Genomic DNA, 18,432 nt, shown 5'->3' on the forward strand with positions numbered 1-18,432 from the left:
CCATGACGTAGTTTATATACTTCTTAGCTATTTGACTTTAATGTCATTTTGTTAAATTAAGGCTAACTTACCCTAAATATTTTTTTCAGATTTCCCATGTTTTGTATTTTCGAAAACAGCTTAGTGAAGTCAAATAACGCTGTATCCACTGACAAAAAATTCAACAAGTTCAGAACCAACTGGCTATTGAATGCTTCGTGGTTCTCTTCCGAATATAATCATGCAAAATAAATCATTGTTTTGTCAGATTACTACAACTGGAACGGCCTTCTTTATGCACCTATCAATGTAAATCCCGTGGGGGGGGGAGTGCGGGCAAGGGGAGGGGATTTTGATGCCTGGGACTATCCCCGCTGTCGGGCTTTTGATCGTGCGAGGCGACCCCGGGGTCGGGACATTTGACTTTGACCGACAGAAGCCTAGTATCAATTCAGAAGCAGTTACCAAGTCCGTCCCTCGAGGCTTCCTGAAAGTCACGTTGTTGGAGAAAGGGCTGAAAGGTATGAAGTTTTCATTTGTTTTAATCGCCATAATCCGATACTTTAAACTGTCATCTAAACAGATAATGTCTATTTTGAGGAATTTTTTATCTTCAAGTTCCCATCTGATTGTAAAACTCGATTGAAATCGAATTCCACCATGAAAGTCAGAAGTCATTATGGGTCACTGATCCGACCTGTTCCGACATGTTGAGCAGATGTTATAAAGCATTTTACGTTTTGTTAATATTATATAGCACGGTCAATCTTCCTGGAGTGATTTTGTTGTTCAAGATAAGAGATGCTAGTGGAGAGAGAAAATACTTAATTACAGCGAGTAATTTAATGGAGCTTCCGTTAACCGTAAATAAAAGTCGTAACAACGTGTCTGAAATGTTCTTTTATTCGTTTTATATAGTATTATAGCATTGTTTGTTTAGATTTTTTCCCCTGGGGTGGGGGCTTTTTTGACACTTTTGATTGACCTTTCGTTTCCCACCCTGGGGAATTTGATCGAAAAATTTTAAAATTTGTCAAATCCCCACCCCTTGCCCGCACTCCCCCCCCCCCCACGGGGTTTACATTGATAGGTGCATTACTTTGTGTTTAGGTTTTATCGTTGTCCCCTTTTTAAAACAGCTTAATATGAAACACATAATGTAGTGTTGTTGAAGAAAACTGTGATAGAGTAACAGGGTACACAATTTAGGTCCAAAAAAATTGCCATTGAATGGTTCATGGTTCTCTTACGCATGATACACAACGTAGTAGACGAAGTACTCTTTGTTTTGAAAAATTCATTGCTGTATTCCTTTTATGTCTTTTTGCAATAGTGTTACTTCCAGATTCGGCAAATCATGTTAACGAAATTCAAATCATATCGATATACCAACCTTGGAGGCTTAACGTTGAATTAGCAAGCCATTCAACACTGATTTAATGGATTTACTATAAAAACGGGAAACGGGCACGGGGAGCGGGGAACCTGGGGAACGAAACAGAGAATTGGAATGAAGTTACTAAAAGGTCTACAGTGTTACCATTTTTCATTTTCCCGTTCCCCGTGCTCTTTCCCCGCACCCCGTACCCCGTACCCCGTTCCCCGTTCCCCGTACCTTTTTCCCTGCCTGTTCCCTACTGCCTTCAGTGAATTTTCCATACAATCATTACATACTAATCAGTTTTTAGTATGCTCGTAGTCAATGAATGAGGTCAATTTCTTCGTAAATCGGCGTTTCAGGTTTTGATCGACTCAGTTCCATCCGATCAAGCCATCAAATCCTGTTTTTGTTTAATCACTCACCGCCAAAGGATCGTAGTCCTGTACATCAAATCGAAAGGTCACCGGCCCAGATCGATATCTAATTATTTCTGCTCTTGCCATGAAGTGTTCCCCATTATTAAACCAGTAGAGTGTCTTGGCTTTACCAGAATTCATCTTGTCGTAAGTGTCTTGGCCACGGGTGAACTCGCTGCCAGTTTTGTCTTGGATGTTGATTTTCATTAAACTTGATAAAGCAAACTCGATGACTCTAACATTCGTCGCAGGCGGTTGTTCTTCGGAGCTTAGGATTCCGTTCTGGTAGAGAATAATGTACCCACCGGTTGAAAATTGCGAGGATGAGAGCTGTGAGGTTTCCAGCCAACAACTTGATCGAGATTGGACGTTGTGGGTGAAAGTGACGGAACGTAATCTTCTCCGTCCAACTTTACCCGAAACAATCTTCATGGGAAAATCTGTTTCGTTAATGAAGTCAATAAATATGACACCTACCAGCACTCTTGTTAAGGCCACAACAGTTTTGTTGCCCTGAGGAAATAAAGAATTCTGGGGAGAGTGAGTGTCATGGCCTTCCAGTTTTAACTTAACGCACTGACTGGACACTTTACTTGCTTCAGATTCAACTGTCGCAGAATCAGGTAATTGCGGTAAATATAAGCTATGTCTGACTGCTTCTACGAGCCTCTTTCCTGATGTGTTTCGGCTTAAAACAACGATTTTCGTCAGTTTTCCTCCTTCATAGGGAAGGCTTCCAAGAAAGGTCAGATATTTTTCGTCAGACAGGAATGCAAGCTTTTCTCTCGCTTTCTCTTCTTGGCGTTTAATAATACGATAGACCGCATCTTCGTCTTCTTTTCTCCCAAGATCTGCAAATCGTCCGTTCGCAGCCAACAAAAGTGCCATGAAACAGACGTACGCCTCGCTGTAAGTCACCACAGCTGTCACAAAATCTGCTACGTCAGGATCTTCTGTGAGGGGGGATCCTTTTTCGTATTTGAATGGCAAAGGTGACTCTAGTCTGTAGGAAAGCTCACCCATAAATTGAACGTAGTCATTCCACAAGTTGGTGTCGTCTAGTTTTTCCGCTGACTTCAATGTACGTAGCTGAGATGTCTGGTTGCATACGCGATCCTTCAAACCTTGGAATCTTTGATCATGCAACTTTTGATTGAAGTTGACTAGTTCCTTGTGCACGACTTTTGCGAGTTGATCTACCACACTTGGCTGTGCATGTTTTGGCTTGCCATAACTGAGAATTGTACTAATAATGCCACAGATTGTAGTAATTATCGGCCCGTAAGGTCCACCAACGACGGACCCAATCGAAGAGACGATGTTTAAAACTCCTATAGCGATATCCACGGGATCGTCACTTTTGAATTTCTCGATACTATTCACCGTCACTTGGACAACTTTAAGAACTTTACCCACTGTTTCAGGGCTTAGTTCCTTCGTTTTTTCCTCGCTGTTGTTGTTTTGTTTTGTAACCCAAGTTTCTATTTCTCTTAGCTTTCTTTCGATATCTATTTTTAGATTGGCATTTGAGTCCACAAAATCTGACACACACCTACGCAATGAGTCCAGACATTCTTTGATATCGGGGCATGGAAGAGATGGACTTTGACAATGACTGTGGTAACGTGCAGCCATTATTTAGGCCTAGAAGTGAGAAAGGAGAAAGACAAGTGATTTTTCACTATGTAATGGTGTTGTCTGAAGCAATCACCTTAAAATACAATGAATGATAATATTTATTGTGGCATGTGAAGGTTAACGTTCGATTATCGTGTCTTTCACGGTCAGTATGCTATTGATCACGACGTTTCGACAACGCCAAGAATTATTCATACGAATATATTAAAATGAAAAAAATCCCAAATCTAGGTAAATCGTCAGAAGTAATTATATAACGGGAGAGGAAAGGAACTGAAAATTCATTCCCGTTACAGTGAGGGGGGCATTGGGGGACCGTCCACACCGCAACATGCCATAGAAAAAAAAAACAAAAACCGCATCACAAAAAAAGTGGCTAAACACCGACGTCGCAATTTTAATTTTGGTCCTACGATTAATCTAATCCAAATCTCCATATAATTGGGGATGGTTATCTCGGAGCTGGTTAGTGATAAGTAGAGAGTGAGTTTTTCCTATTTTTGCGAACTCTATTTTTTGTCTTGCAGATAGAAAAATGCATACAACGCCCATGACAGTCATGAAAAAAACAAACCCATGCAGATTTCGCCTGTCATCCATTTGTTTTGAAGTCTTTTTTGTATAAAAAGACCACACAGATCAGGCTTCGCTCCTGCCATAAAAAAAGCAGTGAGATCAATTTTACCCGACGTTCCTAGGAGGGCAGAACTTGTTTTGGCTTGTTTTATTGGGTCGTTGTCGATCTTTTGTTTATTAGTTTTGAACACTCGTTCTTTATCACTTTGGGTCGTTGTGGATCGTTTAGGTCGTTTGGCTCGTTTTGCCTGGTTCCTCGTTTCAGTCACTACGGCCAAATGATAAACCACAACATTGCACAGTGTTCGCAAGTTATTTCGTTTCACCGTAGGTTTAAAACCAGAAACACCGCACACCGCACGGTTTAACACCGCAACACCGCAAGATGGGATTTTATTCACCGCAACCACAAGGTCCAGACGAAACCCGTCGAAAACCTCTGAAAAAATGGGTTATTTTGATCGCGTTACAGTCTCGTTACACATTCTATAGACCGCAAACCAAGAGACTGAGGGCTCGCCAGATCGGCTTACAGTATACTTCGTGCCTCGGTCGCCCTTCGGGCGACGTGCCGTGCGTCAGCGAGGATATGGCTTGCGGTTATTGATTTTCAAAAGTCGATCTGGGTCAGATAAGAAGCTAAGAAATCGTTTACAGTAGATTTATAAAGATCCCTTTGGGCTGATTAATCGTGCTAAGCGACAGGTATAGACATTTTTCAAAGTGAGACTTTAAATAAGTAATTCATTTATTCACACAAAACTTCTCTGGACCCTGTGCCGTAACACCGCATTTAATCCCCGTGTCCCCCTCCTTAGTGAGAAAGCCGGAACCAAGAGAGAGCACGCAAAAGACGTAAGTTGTTCATCAGATATGCGTTACTCAGTGTACTGACATCAGCTCTCAATGCGAGCAACATAACCATTTGCGGGCAGCGCAAAAGTGCATGGAAACTATCTTCTTAAAATGACAGCGTAATTAAATATAGTTTGGGTTAAAATGCACTACACAGTTCTGTTTCGCGTAGTAGCCAACCCTGGACCTCTTCAGGCAGAACAATTTTTTGGTTATAATTTAAGGTCACAAACAGTTGAGTTTTATGCTATACTTGTGACAAATCATGAATAAAATACAATCGTGAAACGAAGCTGAAAAATCAGAGTCCTTTTATGCATGTAAACACGTATGTAAAGGTAGGCATTCTAATCTATTTTGCTTGGGAAGCGGATTCAGCTGAATTTGTCCCCACTTTAAGATCGGAAGACTATTCAACTCGCATTCATTTGTTCTGCGTGCAATTTATCAATTTTTTTAACTACTGTGACAGGTAAACTTCATTGCAGTTCTGCACGACATTACTTACCCTTGTGTTGGCTTTTTACGGCCACAATCTCAGGTCCGAAACTTTCGAATCGACGAGAAAAAATAACACCGATTGTGCGCTGGATGAAAATTAAAACGACCTTTCTCAGCGTGATGTGCATGTGACTTGCGATCCAATGCTGATCAAGTGTTCCAGGAAAACACTTCGAAAAAACACCCTTCTATGCTACGCCCAATTAAGCAAATCACGCAAGGGAAAGAAAAACAGTACTGTATTCGTGTCTAAACTGGTCGTTGATCATGGGAGTATCCTGTGTACAGACCCCTCTCCCCTCAGGGAAAATCCTGAGGGGAGGGAGGTCTGTACACAGGCTATCATGGGAGCTAAGTAAGATAAGACCACCTTCATCGGAAAAGTTTGCTTCTGTTGTTTCTTTGATCTTTCTGTTCAAGCCAAAGCGATCATGCGGGAACACTGATTCATGACTAATCAGATTGAGAGCGAAACATAATTCCTTCTTTTTCCCTTCAGTGACCCTTTTTGACCTTTTCGGGGTAATCCTCGTTTAAATATTGGTCAGAATTTCTCAGAACTTTACATTCGCTTCCGTGCCGCAATGTGCATTTTGTCTTTAATCCCGGGAGGGGGGGGGGGGGGGGTCTTTAATACCCTAACCAGGAGCCGGCACTGTCGTTTGCGGTCTTGTTCAATTTTTAGGTTATCGGAGTTGAAAACAATGTGTTTCTTTTCTATGTTTCGATATGTTATGGGGACATTAGCGTTTGCACGTTTATTGTAAAAGATGCTTAGTTTCCTTTGTTTTACGTCAACAGCGTGTGGGGTATAAATAGAGATTGGCCATGTCATGACAGGACAACTTTTCTAAGGTAAGGAGGTAAGGTAAGATGATCTTTATTTATGTCGCACCGTGTTACAAATTCATTAGGCATGAAGTATTATTACAAATTTAAAAACCTTAATTACATTTACTGGGTTCCGCTAAATACAGTATTAAATATTCAATTAAGTATATACGAAAAAAAAGCCTGTTTTCCATGAATGCCGTGCCTTAGTTGACATTATAATACCGTATTTATTCGAATAAGCGCCCAGCCTCGAATTAGCGCCCACCTCGAATAAGCGCCCATCCCAAAGGCAGAAAAAGTTAATAAGCGCCCACCCCTCCTCCTCCCAATCAAACTCAAATAAGCGCTCACCCCCACCCCACCCACTTGAGTGAATAAATTCTAATAAGACACTTCCCCGAGGAAGGAGTTTCTTTCAGAGTATTGTACAGAAACATTGCTTTGTTACTTCTTCGCGTTTTGTTATTAGCATTTATTGTTTTGTTGCAAAATAAACATACTTCACTTGCTGAAAATAGTGAAAATTTAATAAGGGAAGGACCATTAGAAAACTTATGGGGGGGCGGGCGAAGTACGAAGTACGCGCAAGCGAAAATTAAATGAAAAAAATTCTTACACGCCAATTAATCCTAAAAAAATATTCATGCTATAGCCTAAAAAAATTCATACAAGGAATTTGATGACGAAAAAAAATTCCTGCGGCTCGAAAATTCCCCTCCCCCCGCCATAACTTTTCTAATGGTCCGTCCCTAAGCTCCCAGCCTCGAATAAGCGCCCACCTCGAATAAGCTCCCACTCTCAAGGTCCAAAAATTTAATAAGCGCCCAGGGCAGTTAATCGAATAAATACGGCAACTGTGTAAAAGTGACTTAAAATTACGTAGGCGTTTTGCTTGCCTTAATGTTTGAAGAAGACTATTCCATAGAACAGCACCACTGCTATCTATCGTCTTCCAGATCATGGTGTTTTTAAAATCTCAACATTCATATGTATTTGCTAATGAGGTTTATTGATATTCAGCTAAAGAAAATTTGTGTTAAATTTTATGCGCTTAAACATTTTGGTAAACAGTGGCACCATGTCTTATAGGGTTGATATATAACATAACATCGAAATGCTGGAACTATTAAGTCTCTCATCGATAGTCAGTCTTTCAGTGTGTGGGGACACAACCTTCCTTCTTAACTCAATTGATGTCAAAATGACGTATCAATATACTTTTCTGGAAAAGTGTAAGTTAACCCTTCAAGTCCCAATGGTGACCGACGTCAATTTTCTCCTGATTATGCCAATACATTATCAAGAGATTAGGTTATGAGAATTAATAAAATGATTACCAAAGAGAAAATGGTTTGATCTTTCATCAAATTCCCTGAACACATTCTTTACGGAAATGTATAGAGATCAGTTTGGAGAATTTGATTCTGGATACTGGGGCTAAAAGGGATAACGATTTGGTAATGACAAGAGAGAATAACGGGACAAAGAGAGAAACGCCCAGTCTTATGGCGTACGATTCCCGCCAAAATTCATTGTTTGAATTTTAACTTCATGATTTAAATTTTCAACTTCAATACTTAAATTCTACAGCTCAATTCAAATTTGTTTACTCTTCTTTTAGATTTCACATTATTGGAAAACTTTTTTGCACTCATCTTTTCGCTTTTTAACTCTTATATGAAGAAGTTTTCCCCTTCTTTATGTCCTATACTCCAATTCTGAAAAACAAGTCAAAAAAGGGGTAACATGGTCAAACATAGTGTAACAGGAGCCTCTTGAGTTTACAAAGTTGAGACGCTGCACTCAAATGTAACTATCTAAGTGTCAGTTCGTTTCTGGCAATTTGAACTAAGACTGTACCAGTTTGAAGGCAGGCTCGTTACCTTCGCTTCTTTTTTAACCTTCAAAATCACAGTTTGTAAAATTTCGAAGTTCTCTTTAGCCATATTAAACTGATATCTTATCTTGAGACCAACTGCTACCAAAGACGGCATACTATACGCAATTCTCTAAGAGAGAACAAGTTAAGTGAAGAACGTTAAAATTTGCTTTAGACTACCAAAATTTGTTTTCATGCATGCAAAAAAGAATCATTCTCGTTCTTAATTCTTGCACAAAAACAGCCGCTACTGACTTTGGTTTTTAAACGTTTTGTTCATAAGGACTCCATACTGAAACTTTGGTAAGAAACTCCCCCTCAAGCAAATACTATATACTTCAATCTCGTATTGCAAGAGGATCAAAGTTCTGAATCACAAATCGCCAAGTAAGAGTTGGCCATAAAAGAGTCTCTGCTCTTGCCATAAAGTGCATTCCACGGTCAAACCAGTAGAGAGTCTTCGCTTCACCAGACTTCATAGCGTTGTAAGCGTTTTCCCCTTGAGTGAACTCATTGCCAGTGTTATCCTGAATGTTAATCTTAAGTCTCAGAAAATGATTTCGGCAGAAAGCAAATTCTATTGCTCTGGTATCTCCTGGCCGTGGTGTCAAATCGTGGCTTACGTTTCCATTCAGAAAAATGATCATATATCCACAAGAAAAGAACACTGCTGTCCAAAAGCCTACTGGACAGGATGAACGAGGCTGTACATCGTGAATAAAACTTAATTCGCCTCTCCCACCTTTCTCGCGGGAAACAATCTTCATGGGAAAGTCTGTCTCATTGACGCACTGAAGCCAAAGGGGGGGACCGAACACATGTTTCTTTATCCACATAAAGCCATATCCAGGAGGCACGTGATGTCCTTGTAATCGCAACTTTACTGATTGGCCCGCTACTTTAGCTGCAGCAGATTCAACCGTTGCTGAATCAGGCATTGGCGGCAAGCTTAAGCTTCTTCTGACTGTTTCGACCAGCCCTTTACCTTCGATATTTCTGCTTAAAGCGACGATCTTTAAAAGTTTTCCTCCTTCATAGGGCATCCTTCCAAGAAATGTCAGAAATCTTGCATCTGAGAAGAAGGATAGTTTTTCTCGCGCATCATTCCGCTGACAGCTGATTCTTCGATCCACAACATCTTGTTCGTCTTTGTAATCCTGCCCCAAGGCTTCAAATGTTCCTTTAGCAATTATCAGAAGAGCCATGAAGCAGTTGTAAGCCTCACAGTAAGTCACCACAGCTGTCACAAAATCTGCCAAATCAGGATCTTTTGTGAGAGATCCTTTGTCATACTGAAATGGCAGGGGTGCTTCAAATCTGTTTGACAGCTCACCTAAGAACTGAATAAAGTCACTCCATAAGTTGGGATCGTCTAGCTTTTCCCCTGACCTCATCGTGCACAACTGTGTAAACTGGTCTGACAGGCGGCGTTTCAAACCATTGTATTTATGGTCTTGCAATTTTGTGTTGAAGTTTAAAAGTTGCTCGTGTACAACTTTTGCGAGTCGATCTACCACACTCGCTTGCTCCGGTCTCTTATAAGAGAGAACAGCACTGACGATTACACAGACTACTTTCAGTGGACTATGAGGTTCACCTGTTAACTCTGACATACTCGCTACTATCTCCAAAATGCCTTCAGCAATTTCCAGTTTCCCGCTACCTGTTTTGAACTTTTTCATGCCATTTATTGAGGCTTGGAGAGCTTTACCCACATTTTCAATGGGTATTTTCTCTGACTTTTCCTTGCTTTTCTTTTTCTGCTCAGTGACCCATGCATTGATCTCAGTCAACTTGGCTTCGCAAGAGGATTTCAGTGAGTCTCCCGAGGCAGAAACATGAGACAGACTCTTTCGCAAAGACTTGATCTGTTTCTCGAGATCACTAAAGAAAGTAGCGCATTTTTCTCCGCCAGACTTAGATGATTCCATTTCAATCTAAACCGAGAGAGAGAAGGACATCAATCCCTGGTATATCTGCTTTATTCCAAATGATGTTTAATTCTCAATAATCCCCCCAAAACATTGAAAGGGTACTGATTTTAAGCTCTTACATGCGGCACCTGATATCGTGCAAGCTTTCATAGCCTGCTTCTCACTATATGCTTTGATGCTGAGGACGTTTCACATTTTTGCTCACTCAAGGAAAGGAAGAAACGTTTTCCCAATCCAGCGGGTGAGAAAACAAGTATGTGTTTAGAGAGAACAAGTTTGAGAACGACTGTGCAAAATGGCACGTTTTGGCCCGAAACAGGGTAAGGATTCAGAGAACTTGGTGGTACACTTTTAAAAGCAAGAATTCCTAGGAATGCCCCCCCCCCCCCCCCCAACCCCCCGTCCGCCGGAGTCATACGGTGCGTTTTTCATTTACCAACAATTTAGGAAACGCCCATGGAAACAACAACAACGACAACAATGTATTCATTTACAGAACTATAAAGTTTACAACACTTTATGCCCCGCAAATAGCTTTTATGCTAATCTAAAAAATTTATTTAAAATTTTAAATAAAGACGATATTAAATTAAATTACACTAGTAAAGAGAGAAGGAAAAGAATAGAAATACAATAACATACAGAAAGAAACACCTAACATATCAATTCAAGTACAGGGATAATCCGATTTGTTTGAAAGTAGACTTAGACTGCAAAACAGTCCGTATTTTTGCGTATTCAAGTACGCGCGAGAAGTCAAACAAAAGGTCTGGAACGAGGCTGAAAACAGAGAGCGAGACCTGGGCAGAGACGCTAAAAATACGTTTTTTTTTCTCTCGCCTCGCACGCCCTACGGGCGTACGGCACGCTTTACCGATTTCTTTACTGATTTTGAGAAAAAAACCGACTGTTTTGCAGTCTAAAATAGACTCTGAAACTAATTACGTATCAGGTTAATTTCTTAAAATGATTAACATTCAAATAATTATCTTCGTTATCTAAAACATTAAGGAGTAGTGATTTTATTTTTTTACGAAAATTAGACAGAAAGCGGAATAGAATTTAAAATAGTCACACCAATTCTAGTAAAAGACTTTTTCATTTTTTCAGTTCTTGAGAATTTGACAGATGTTTTATACTGATTTTCGCAAACTTAAGACTTTTAGGAGCTGCCTTAGCTAAGAATGGCCGTTATACATTAAATAGCTGAAAGGTCCATCGAGTGAAGTTTATGCTCTCGTCACCAAAATTCAAGATTGTAACACAGATATTGTCGTGAAATTTTAAAGCTTGTGAAAACTCGTAAATGGAACATGCATTTCCACCGGGAAAACAGGACTACCTTTTCAAAATTTCACTTATTCCCGGGAATTTTCCAGTGCAACGCCCGGAAAACGTGTTTTCTATTAAAGTACAAACATTAACCACAAGGGACTGCAAAGGACCGCAAACGAATATGCCGAAGAACGTAGGATCTATAAAGACCTGATCAGCAAAAATAATAATGTAGACATATTAAATTCTGCAAGCAGAATACTGTAATGCTGATCGTACTACGTGAAAATTAACTCTGCAAGACATCAACACGACACCGAAAGAACTCAAAACAGAAAGGGATTGTAGCCATAGACAGCTGTTTCGCCCTCTCGGCTTTCTATCTTTCTGTTAAAACATCCCAACCGGTATTTCCGGAATTTCTTGATAAATGAATTCAAGCGTCCACGACAAGTGCTGATCACTCTTTAGTCAGGGAAAAACCCCGGCGGATGAAGTTTCAATTTCTTTTACTTGCCAAATACCTTTTTTGAATTTATAAGTGATTTACATTTTCTCTGTTCGATCGAGTCCCTATATAATTCACATAATTTCACATCTGTTTCTACGTTTTGCTTGGATGCTTATTTGCATGAATTGATTTATCCTCTTTTCATCGCTCGGCAATAGGGTCCAATAGCAATGCCAGTGGAGAGCGAAACCAATGGTGGCAGGTCCGTGCACCCTTCGTTTCAAGTCAATTTTTCCATAAGCTTAATCCACTCACTATCGGCACACTACTCACCTGAGGCTTTTTCTTGTCTTTCTTTCTATCTGTAACCTACAGCAAAGATCTGTTTCGTTGTATGAGAAAGTTCAGTGCTCACTTCCTACTGTAGTTTCTTCTGCTTCCTCTTTCGATTCCGGGGTCTGAGTGTTTCAACCGGTGGAGTCTGGAAACCAGGGAAAACGGAAGCCTTTTGTTCAGTTTCTACTCTGTGTATGCAGCACTCAAAGTTTTACACCTTAGCAACAACATAGGGCTTGTGATACGGCGGATTTGATTATATTAATCTCTAAATCATCTTAAGGTTAATTATCGAGAAGAAAAAACAGTTCTGGGTTTCTCTTCATATGTCATTCATAATGGAAGTACCAGATATCATTTCCTTAACTGCGAAGAGCTCTTTTTATCGAGATAAGCTCCTACACAATAGATGAAAACATTCAAAATGGCAGGTCTTGCGCCTTTTGGACGAGATGATCAACCGCATCTTGAGGTGAAAATTGTTGGTGGGAAGCGTGTCGAAGTTCCAGTTGACAATCATGGAAAGCCACTTAATCAGTCAAAAACTGTTAATCGGGCAGAATGGAGCCTTCCAGGACAACAGTATGGTCAAAGGTCTTCGGTTTTGTCAACAGCAAACTCTGAGAAATCGAGCTCTATGATCTCGCCTCCTCCGTGGATAAACAGAACTGACACACCGCCACGAAAAATTCTAAAATCACTGGAAAATCCTGATGATCATCAAAGTAAGTCTCTGGAAGGCCTGAGAAAATTTTCATCTCCAAGTTCGCCGCAAGTTTTACCACCGATCCAAAAGAAATCAGGAGTTGATGGGGATCAGTCTACAAGAGATTTGGCTTCAAGACTTAATGCAGTGTTGCTGGGATTCGATACTATAAAACTAAAAGATGCTTATCTCAGTTTTGCAGGTTATGACTCCACTTTGACAGGATTTGTTTCTGCGGAACAAGTCGAGAGAGAGTTTTTTAGACTAAAGATTCCTCTTAAAGGAGAGCTTTTAAATGAGTTGTTGGTAATTTTCATGTCTGCTCACAGGCCAAATTGGGTCAATTATGAACAGCTTTTGAAGTTCATCAGCAATGCTGTTCAACCATCTGTCACAAGAGAGTTTAACATTCCAAAGCTTGATCTGACGTCAAATCCAGGTGATCGACTCCAACAGAGAATGTCCGGCAATTCGCCTAGGGCTGAAGTCAAATTGCCACTTAAACCAAATCAGGTATCACCAAGGTCTGATGATATGCCAAAAGGCCGCCAGAGTGCTATAGCGGCAAGAAAAGCTTTTCAAGATAAGCAAGATACAGAGATCTTGTTGCAAATGGAACAAATGCTTAAAGAGATTGACCATGCCCAGGCACATGTACAGGCATTGAGAAGACATCTAGAGGAACAAGATGGGGCAGGAGCAGAATTTATATCCTCACAAAAGGTATTTAACACTCTCAATAAGCCCTTTGCAGCTTACGTTCACCTGATCTGCTGAGAAACAAAAGTTTTCAAAAATTTGGATAAACCGTCAAGATTACCAGAAATGGAAAGAGCATGAGAAAATTAGGTGGAGAGCCAATTTTGAGGTGACTGATGTGCATTGAATGTCTGAAAAATTAAATAGGGTTTGTATGGAAAAATTTTGTGAGCCATAAGGCTTGTAGTGTGAGAAAAAAGCCGGCATTTCGCGACGCCACCAATGGTTTCCCCCCAAAATGTCTTCTGAGAAACAAAGGCAGAAATTCCATACTGAAGTTGCGTCTCTACCCAGATCTGGGTAAGTTCCTCTGATTGGATGAAGCAATTTTTTATCGCAACTGTGATGTTTCTACATCCTTTTCTATAAAATTTTTTGTTTGATGATAGTTCCTCACCCTTCCTTTCAGCTAAAGATAATATGTTTGCGGCATCATATTCCTTTCAACAACTCATTGTTAGACAAGGTCATCGACAGACTTGACAGATACAACTCTGGAAAAGTGAGGTTAGTGGAAATTTATGATAGTGTAAGAGGATTTTAGGGAGAATGTTGCACACCTCCACTCAAATTATTTCAGGAATACTTGGCAGTGATTTCACAAATTTTCTGATGTAAGAAATACATTGAATTATTTTATCATGATATTCCTATCTTGAAAAGAAATATCGTGGTTCACTGACCAGACACTTTGCATCAGTGTATTCTTACAGCCCTAGAAGCTGACAAGGAACGAGACGTCTTGATGAATTCCATAGTGGTGATCTAACTGTTTAACAGTCGGTAATCTTTTTAATACACCGAGAGAGACATTATAGCAACATTATGAACAAAGAAATAAACATTATATACTTATTTCAGTTGGTTAGAATTCATGTCCTTTGTGGAGCGAGCCCTGCCTCTTCCAACATCCAGCATTTCTTCAAGCCACAGTTACAGTAGAAATGGTGGGCGTGTTCTAGAAACTCCCCCTGACAGACCAGTGTGGGAAACAAGACAGCCCCTTAAGGGAGTCAGCCATGAAGGCAGGTACCCATCTTATGATACAAGCATGGATCAAGAACAACATAACATTCTAGGTATTACTATGACAATCAGTATTAGATTTCTCCCCCAGGGGGGTTACTCTGGATTTCAGCTTCCAACTGTCCAGCATGCTGATTACGGTAAAAGAGTGAGGGGCTTACTCCTTTTGGAGATTCATGAATGTAAGGTTACATGCAAAGTGGCCTGCATGTAGAGGTACTACATCACAAGCTCTTAGACTTTTTCTAATAATCTCAAACTTTCATATACCACCACTTATTATAACAAGTGACCACATTCTAGGTATTGTATAAGTGACCAGCAATCCAAATCAACAAAATTTTCTTAGTCAAAGCCCTAATGATATAGTAAGGGTTGTAACCTCAAGAAAATGACCACCTTTCTCATAAACACCCACAGTCTCTTTTTGGCTTGATGGTTTGTAATAAAAAAAAATTCCAATGTGACGCATGGTCTGTTCTAGGCTGCTCAGAGGATATGAAGAACTTTCAATGCTAAACATGGAACTAAGGATATCATAACTTGGAATCTAGACGCAATGAATGCTAAGGCTGTCACCAAGGGCCAGGGGTTGGGTATTTAACTCTTTCACTGCCAAATTAGACTACGAGTAGTCCCCCATTTTTTCTCAGGGATAGTAGGGCGAGTGAAACGCGAGCGCGCGTGAAAATCACCCCACACCATAAAAGGCGACACTTGGCAGGGAGAGAGAATTCTCGCGTGGGGTGATTTTCATGTGCGCTCGCGTTTCGCTCACCCTACTATCCCTGAGGAAAAATGGGGGACTATTCATAGTCTACTGCCAAATGTACCGAAAAGCAAATTTCGACCAAATTACCAAATTTCATTTTTTGATATTTTGAAAAACAAATAGCATCATGTGTAAGTACAGGCAGAGAGCTTTCATTTGAATGGTCACATCATGGATTTCGTCCACAGACTCAAAAGTTAGAGTCACCTTACAAAACTCCTTCAAGCACTCAGGCAGGAAAAGGGTTAATCCCTTGGCTGCCTTACAAATAATCTCAAGTTACTTTCATAGGAAACAAAGTGAAAAATAGAACCAACAGAACATTATAACTCTACAACTGACTGGAATCTTTGTGACAGCCCTGAAATTCCCTTCCAAAAAATAAATGGGTCCAGATCTCTTATCATAAGAGACCCTTTGCAGCTTGATTCTTGTATTGTAAGAGACCACTTCTCAGATGCAGGGTGAAAAGAAAAACATTTTTATAGCTTGCCATTTGGGCAAGCTGAAGCAAGCATTTACTAGCCCAGATGTCATTTCAACTAGCCCCAAAAGCTTTTTGACGAGCAGAATTGATTTCACAGTTCTTCTGTTACTCAAATTGCTCAAAAAAACATCAATTGCCCATCGGGCAAGTTAAAAATAGAATTCACTAGCCCGATAGCAAAATCCACTAGTGCCGGGCTATCGGACATTACTTTCTTTGCACGCTGCAGATGGTATCACCAAATGTTTGTATTTTGGGTGGGGCACTTACAGGAGGTTTGACTGGATTTTGTATTTTGACAGTGAAAGAATTAGAGGAACAAAGAAGAGGAAGGAGCTACAGACAACATCACGATCCTGAAGGGAGTGGTATAAATGGAGACCATGTAAGGTCACAAGAGGCTGAAGTATCAGAACCAGTTAATGAGAGGCAAGGAGATCTGTTAAGACGTCAGCATGAACTGATCGAGAAAAAACGACAGATTCAAAAAGAGCAAGAAGAAATTGATCAGATCATACAGCACCAGAAAAAGAAATTGTATGGAGATGATCGGGATTATGATCCACCGCGTTACCACGAGGAGGAAAGTAAAGTCAAGAGGTTTATGAAGCTGGCAAATGCACTTTATGTTTGTGATTCTGATCAGTCAGGTTAGTGTCGTGATTCTAATACAGCTCATTGATCTTTTAGGATCCAATTTTTGTTGACTTCACACTAGACACATAGTTAGTTTCAAGTACACTGTACAGTAAGCACTTGATTCAATTGCATCTGGAAACCTTAAATCGCGCTGTAGGAAACATGGTTTCACACTTGTTGACAAAGTGCATGTATATTATTTGAAGTCAATATCTCTGTTCATTAGAATCTTAGAACTGCTGCATGTGCACATAGTGCAAATGGTTTCCATTTATTATTGGCCTTTATTGGCTAAAGTGTGTTGCAGCCCTTACTTGGTGGCGAACTTCGGCTTCTTTGAACACCAATGTTTCCGTGGTCACCAACAAATAGAAAACACTTTTCTATAGTCTTGCTTAAGACCATAAAAATGGCTATTGTAAAACCACTTGATCCACTTGAGTTTTGAACATTTTGATGTCAGTTCTGCTGTCTATCAAGTAAAGGCCTTGGAAAATAATATTGTTGTCTATTTCTTAAATAGATCCCCTCTATTGCTCAGTGCACATTCATATCTCCTTCAATTCTAAGGCTTCGCTATTTTATAGGTCTTATTGATGTGGATGAAACCCATCGCTTGCTAAACAACTACAATCTCGTGAACCAGCTGGGATTCTCTGCTGAACTGATTGAAAAGACGTTAAGAAGTTGTTTAACAACAGATGACAAAGTTAATGTAGACGATTTAATAGATGAACTCAAAGGACATCTTTAGAAGTTATTCTAGGCTGTCGCTTGGAGACTGTTGTGTGTTAATGTTGCATTGGTCTTAGCTATCCGTAAATCTGAAGTTTTGCTCATAAAGAAGTAACACTACAAAGTCAGAAAGAACTATTGGTACATGTAGTAGTTGTAAAATTAAGAAATATTTACGAGAAAGAAAGTTGTACAAAGTTTTAATCTTTCCAGGATCTCCCATGAAACAGTTATAACGTATTGAAACAGGTAAACGCTATTATTATAGTTCTAAAGAAGCTGTTTTCTCCGAGACCATTGTTCAAAATCCTTTTTATAGTTATACTGTCAGAGTTCTAACATTTATGCCAAAATTTAGTTGAGCAAAGTTTGTTATAAAAGTAGTTATAATAGTTTTAATACTACTCAACCTGCAGCGGGGGTAGGGGAAGGAGAGTTTTTCCCTTCTCCCACCCCCTTCTCCTCCCAAAATAATTTGAACGCAGATCAATTCTTGGGGGTGTAGGCTGGAGAGGGAGGGTTTTCCCTACTCCCAGCCCCCTAAGAGTTTGATCGCAGATCAACTCTCGGGGACGGCAGTGGAGGAGGGAGAGTTTTCCGGTACTCCCCTCCCTCAAAAGCTTGCTCGTGTGCTATATACTACTGGCTGCTAGCGAAGACTGCAAGCAAGCTCTTCATTTATGGCGAGCAAAGCAAGCTGCGAGGGGCACTCGCGTCTCCTTTCGTGTGCTGCTTTTGTGTGACTTCTCGTGACTCCCTCAAATTGTAGTCTCTGACCCCCATGTTACCAAAGGGGAGCTTGCTCGCAGGCTACTGGTAGGAAGTGCACCTTCCATCTGCGACCCATCCACGTGTACATGTTCCACTGGTCACCATCATAACGCGTGATCACTATCATAACGCGTCATCACCATTATAACGCGTCATCATTATCGTAATGCGTCGTCACCATCATAATTTGTAATCACCATCATAACGCCTCATCACTATCATAACGCCTCGTCACTATCATAATGCGTCGTGACCATCATAACGTGTAATCACCATCATCACCATCATAACTCCTCATCACTATTATAACGCATCATCACTATCATAACATGTGATCACCATCATAACAAGTCATCTTTATATCCTTTGTTATCATCACTTTTGTCATCCATGACTTCCACAGTGCTTATACATACACAATTATGTACACAGTTATATGTGGTGAGACAAACAATAAACAAAAGTGAAAACCCTTTTTAAGA

At 40.2% G+C, this 18,432-nt stretch overlaps 3 protein-coding genes across 3 annotated transcripts; 1 reads left to right on the forward strand and 2 right to left on the reverse strand.

The window, feature by feature from the left end:
• Window positions 1-1,594: 1,594 nt before the first annotated feature.
• LOC140921983 (uncharacterized) lies at window positions 1,595-5,483 on the reverse strand. The gene is made up of 2 exons (XM_073372001.1): window positions 5,354-5,483; window positions 1,595-3,420 (listed from the first exon to the last, which is right to left on the reverse strand). Exon 2 carries the CDS (start codon window positions 3,409-3,411, stop codon window positions 1,771-1,773), a length of 1,641 nt encoding a protein of 546 aa, XP_073228102.1. The 5' UTR covers window positions 3,412-3,420; window positions 5,354-5,483; the 3' UTR covers window positions 1,595-1,770.
• A 2,375-nt stretch (window positions 5,484-7,858) lies between these two features.
• Window positions 7,859-12,187, reverse strand: LOC140921507 (uncharacterized). The gene is made up of 2 exons (XM_073371509.1): window positions 12,053-12,187; window positions 7,859-9,996 (listed from the first exon to the last, which is right to left on the reverse strand). The coding sequence occupies exon 2, from the start codon at window positions 9,988-9,990 to the stop codon at window positions 8,398-8,400; it is 1,593 nt and encodes a 530-aa protein (XP_073227610.1). The 5' UTR covers window positions 9,991-9,996; window positions 12,053-12,187; the 3' UTR covers window positions 7,859-8,397.
• A 90-nt stretch (window positions 12,188-12,277) lies between these two features.
• Window positions 12,278-17,638, forward strand: LOC140921506 (uncharacterized). The gene is made up of 5 exons (XM_073371508.1): window positions 12,278-13,484; window positions 13,930-14,027; window positions 14,382-14,599; window positions 16,108-16,455; window positions 17,032-17,638. Exons 1-5 carry the CDS (start codon window positions 12,465-12,467, stop codon window positions 17,196-17,198), a joined length of 1,851 nt encoding a protein of 616 aa, XP_073227609.1. The 5' UTR covers window positions 12,278-12,464; the 3' UTR covers window positions 17,199-17,638.
• Window positions 17,639-18,432: the final 794 nt, after the last annotated feature.

The sequence above is a fragment of the Porites lutea genome, chromosome 12 (assembly GCF_958299795.1).
Source record: "Porites lutea chromosome 12, jaPorLute2.1, whole genome shotgun sequence".
In the NCBI taxonomy this organism is placed as follows: domain Eukaryota; kingdom Metazoa; phylum Cnidaria; class Anthozoa; order Scleractinia; family Poritidae; genus Porites; species Porites lutea.